At 31.6% G+C, this 5608-nt stretch overlaps 1 protein-coding gene across 1 annotated transcript; it reads right to left on the reverse strand.

The window, feature by feature from the left end:
- Nucleotides 1–1248: 1248 nt before the first annotated feature.
- On the reverse strand, nucleotides 1249–4456 carry LOC110713631 (protein TWIN SISTER of FT-like). The gene is made up of 3 exons (XM_021892087.1): nucleotides 3222–4456; nucleotides 3015–3076; nucleotides 1249–1682 (listed from the first exon to the last, which is right to left on the reverse strand). The coding sequence occupies exons 1-3, from the start codon at nucleotides 3417–3419 to the stop codon at nucleotides 1553–1555; spliced, it is 390 nt and encodes a 129-aa protein (XP_021747779.1). The 5' UTR covers nucleotides 3420–4456; the 3' UTR covers nucleotides 1249–1552.
- Nucleotides 4457–5608: the final 1152 nt, after the last annotated feature.

The raw sequence follows: 5608 nt of genomic DNA on the forward strand, positions 1-5608 counted from the left end.
CTGCGTTCTGGGAGTGAATCCAATGTCAGGCGCATTGCTTCCCAGTTTGCCTCTTCATCATATAGCATGACTCCAAGAGTCGGCTCGTAATGCTCGATGGGCAAGACGGCTTCAGCACCGTAAACCATGAGAAACGGGGTTTCAGCGGTTGCCCCTTTCGCCGTTGTCCGGATGGCCCATAGGACATGGATTAATTCTTCTGCCCATAAGCCACCGGCTCTTTCTATTTTCTTTTTAATGCCGTCTGAGATGAGTTTGTTGAAGGCTTCAACTTGGCCATTTGGTTGGGGCCGGCCAACAGATGCAAAATAGCTTGAGATCCCCTGATCTCCCAACCAAGTTTTTAGCTGAGGCGTTTCAAACTGAGGACCATTATCAAACACCATAGACATAGGTACTCCATACCGGGTGATAGTGTTCTTCCAAATGAAGGAAATTACGTCTGAGGTCTTGATGTTTTTAACCGCCTCAGGCTCCACCCACTTGGTGAAATAATCCACAACCACCAAGATGTAACGCTTTCCGCCTGGAGCAGTCGTGTAAGGACCTAGAATGTCCATGCCCCATTTTGCAAACGGGATTGGGTTGTGGATGGTCGTCAGATCAGTAGCCGGACGGTGAATTAGTTTGCCAAACTTTTGGCACTTGTCACATTTCTGGTAAAACCTCCCTACTCAGCTACTCCCCCACCCCCCCTCCCTCCCTCCCCAATCAATCCTAAGGGGTCTTGGCTGCTAAGTCGACCTCAGTTGACATGTGAGAAGTTCCGATCATAAGGATATATGTTGTATGTGACCAACAATATCACCTTCTGAATGGTACTTGTCATTACCCTTAATGTAGAACAATTATTGACATAGAGTTTATCCAATTCCGTATACTTGGAGAGCATTCCAAAAGCTCTAAAGATGTGTAAGTCTTGACTGGCCACCATAATGGATCTAAATGATTAGCCAGTTGATCAGATTTGGTTTCTAGCAATGTACTATGACCATCTAAGATAGCTAAATGTAAAATATTTTTACTAAATTTAATCCTAATTAATTGGCATCTTGATCGACAGATAATTCCTTCACCCACTGCTTCAACATTAATTGTTACTAGCTTTGAACAGGTGAGCCAAATTATTCCTCTCCACAACCTAAATTATAACTTCATGATATAGTTCAATATTAACATTATTGAAAAACACAGACCAAAACACCCTATAATCTGCAATAACAAAACATACGTATTAAAAGTAGCCTTTATTATTCATATCGATAGGGTTATCAGTTTATCACACCTCATGGTGCTTACACTTCTCACCTGTTCTGGTAAAACCTCGTTTGAGAACTTAAGCCAACCAATCTAACTAGAATAGCCAACATGATGGTTTTGTTGTTGAACATAATGATAAAATGCATGATGCTCCAATAAAAAGAAGTTTTTAAGGCATCATAAATCCAGGCAAGCCTAGCTTCGCCTCCTTCCTCTGTAACCGCCTTCTCTTTGACAAGTGAAGTATGTTGCAGCCACAGGCGAGCCAAGATTGTAAACTTCAGCAAATTCTCTAGTAAAGAAATTCGGACGCCACCCTGGTGCACCGATTATTTGACTCCCTGAGTGACAAAATACAGCAAATACAAGTCGATGTATGCCTAACGACGGCCTTGGATTTTCGTATGCCACGATTTCTTGCCCTGTTTTACAACAACATATATAGTACATCAAAGTTGATACCTTAATACGAAGTAGTTAATAACTATATTAAGTTACTCATCTACTCTTAAGTTTAAGCAAAAATTGGAAATTGAGACCTTTTTATTTGATGCAAAGTACTTGTTTCGGTATAAAGAAAGCCACATCAATAGCAATCTAATATATAATTGTAGATTTTTTTTTTTGCAACTTTTATTCACAGCACTTTAATTCTTGAATGGAGCAATTCTAAGCATTCTATTTTTATTTTTTCTTTTATAACTTCTTCTCCAACTTCCACTATATTTTTTTGGAGGAAAATAACTACCTTATTTTTTTATTTTTTTTTGTCAATAACTTTTAATTCTCTAAATTTTAGATACAAAAATAAATAAATAATTTACTTTCACTTTTACTATTTTACAATATAATATATATCTCCACATATAATTCACTGTAGCACTCAAAATCCCCAACTTTACTTCTTTTTATTTAACTTTATTAATACCCGCGAAATCAACCTAAAAGAGTCGTTCTTTCGGGGACGGAGGAAGTATTTTTTATTTAAGTCAATTAAATTGCCTAAAACTATGTGTCGGTCAAACTGTAATACTTAAAAAAACACGGAGTATATATATATATATATATATGTATATATATATATTTATTTAAAACACATACTTTATAAAATAGATCATGTAAGAGTCGTTATATAACACATATTTATTGAAGAGTATGTTTTACATAAATATAATATGATTCCCTAACAAGACTCTTACATGTATTGGTTTTAAAAACATATGTTTCATTCAACATATTTAATTGATACAAGTTAAAAATAATTTAATTCATAAAAATTAAATTTTTTTTTTTCAATATTATATATTCATTTCTATATATAGACTTAGTATTTTTTTTGTTTTTAACTAACCACAACTTTGGCCTAATGATCGTATGTAATAGCTCCAACTACAAAATAACTAAATTAATTTAATAAATTAGCTACACAATAAATTTAATATGACATCATTTCACTCCCAACTTCTTATACATGATTTGTGACTACATGTAGGTAAAATTCTCGTCTTTTAACGAATTATACTATATTTGCATGTCCAAGTTTACATATATGGTATTATGGTGCTACCAAAATTAAGCATCTAGAATAGTAAGTACTTCAACACTAGACATGCCAACATAACAAATACCTCTTGTTAGGGTTCACGAAGTGAGCACATAGCATGCATTCACTAGTAGGATCACCATTTTAGATAGTCTCGGGCCGCCGCATGTGACATACTATTAAGATTAACAAATTAAATGTGATTACTTACCAATGCAAGTATTCTCTTTCGGATGGATTGCCGGGGCTTGGAGCATCAGGATCCACCATAACCTTCACATATTTTGATAAAATGCAATGAGATATGGTATGGATGACATAAACCTCAGGTATGTCGCATATTATACCAAGGTACAAAAAATAGCAATTGTTTTTTATATATATATAATAATACATATGAATTGGGAGTTGAACTTACCAAAGTATAGAATGACATAGGATCATTACCCTGAATTTCAATCATTGGTGGATTGACAACTTGAGAAGGTCTAAATTCACTAGCATTTATGACTTCTCTATTGTCATAGACAACTCTGAGAGTTACCGACCTTGTAAAGGGATCCAAAACATCCCCAATCACTTGTCCTACAACAAGTGAATCTCTTCCACTAGGCATAGTCGCATAGAGTTGTATTATATATGTACGTTTATAGGCAATTTAACAAAATTTGTACCTACACTTTTTTGTTTTTTTTTTTATTTTTTATTTTTATTGTTCACTTGTGTTCTACAGTTGGTATAGTAGTGAGTTCTATTTATAGGGTTTATAAAGATATCAAACTTATTCCCTCAATTCCTAAATAAATAATATTTCAGTATATGAGGAAGCTAAGGGGTGAATATATTACATATATCTCTATTATAAAAGCCAAATGTAGGAGAGGCTGATGTTGGCCACTTCAATTGTCAAATATGCTTTATTCATCTATCTATTACATATTACTAAAGACGAAACCATAAAGACACTTGGCAACATTGTTTTAAAAATTTTCCCTCCAATAACACTTGCTAAAAAAAAACCTCCAATAATCGTTGCTTTGAGAAAATTATTACTTTAAGAAAAGATTTTATCTCAATTATTACATTTGCTTTACATAAAATATAAACCAACTTTCTAAAATTCATTTTATATGTGGCTATAAAAAAAATGTTCAATACTTCGTATAATTTTACGTGTGACCTTACAAAAAATTCGTTTTAAATGACAATTGAACAACCGTGCATCTACAATCCCTTTTGCATGCACCCGGTGCACGTGCCACTCATTTACTAGTATAACATAAAAGGCTATAAAAAATTATGTAACAAATCAAAGTTTGGCATAAGTTACTTAATAGTTTTTTTTTTATTTTATTTTTTTTCACGGGAGGTTACTTAATGATTAGTTTCACAAGTTTAGTGGAAAATACTCCCGTAATTATTCTCTCTTATTTCGGTGCACTAACCCTTTCTTACCCTAAAAATATTTTTAAAATTAGTTTCACATAACTTCGAAAAAGTTGTAACATCATTTTCCTATAGAGCTAGGTATGTGATACATCTTGTGCATTGGCACATATGGATGCATCGTAGTATAGAAAGAAAAAAATTAGGAAAAGAAAGTAGGAAAATCTTCAATGAAACAAAAAGAGATTGTAGATTTGTAACCTTGTTTTTTTATACTTTATTTAATTCTATTTTTGGCATAATATCTTTACCAACATTGATCATACCCCATAATATCACATGCAGCTTTCCACAATAGATCTTTCTTCTATTTTATCTTACACTTCTCATTCACCTTTGTTTCTTAACTAGCTAAATTCTCATGCAATGCACGAGTTTTAATAAATTATAAAGCAAACTACTGCATTAATTTAGTAATTATATACTAAAAAAGAATCACATATACAAACTTAATTAAAAAGAAATTGAATTTCTTTATTTACCTATGTAGACATCAAGGTTTATTTATTTATTTATTATTTTTATTTATTTTACTTCTGACAATGATGTAAAGGCTACTGATGCGTTACAGTTCAAAAAATGTTAAAGAAAATAAAGTGATTATTGAATATTTAGAACCCATGCTATGTACACTATCATGTCCCTACTTTGTTGAGACAATTTGACATACACCACACATTGGTTTATGCAAACTTAATGTTATTTTATTTTCAATACATAGAATCAAATTTGTAAATATGAGTGAATAGTAGGTTTTAATAAATATTTAGAAGTATAATAATAATAATAATAATAATAATAATAATAATAATAATAAGCGAATTCGGAAGTTCTCGAAGACTCAGGACATTAAGGCACTATTGCAGCTCTATCTTCACTAGGATAGGATTTGCTATAGCTAGAGGAGTGGAGGCCCATATTGTATCTCGTATTCCCACTAATTTTTTGTAGGATGCATGACTTTGTAAATTTTTGAGATATAGTATTATAAATATTATTATTATTATTATTATTATTATTATTATTATTATTATTATTATATATAACGATAGTGATAACAATAATAATAATAATAATACCCTTAACATTTATGCTCATTTTTATAACAAAAATTACTTAATATAAAATATATACATATAAAAACATTCCATTTGAGTGTGTGTGTGTGTGTATATATATATATATATATATATATATATATATATATATATATACATATATATATATAATCTCCAAAATGGAAAGAGAATATTATAGGGCATAAATATCTTTCAAGAAGTATTGACAAAAAAAAAATGTAAGAAAAATTGAAGGGAAAATCTTCAACCAGTGAATGACATGTGTCGTCACTAATTTTGT

Source organism: Chenopodium quinoa, unplaced genomic scaffold (assembly GCF_001683475.1).
Source record: "Chenopodium quinoa cultivar QQ74 unplaced genomic scaffold, ASM168347v1, whole genome shotgun sequence".
NCBI lineage: Eukaryota > Viridiplantae > Streptophyta > Magnoliopsida > Caryophyllales > Amaranthaceae > Chenopodium > Chenopodium quinoa.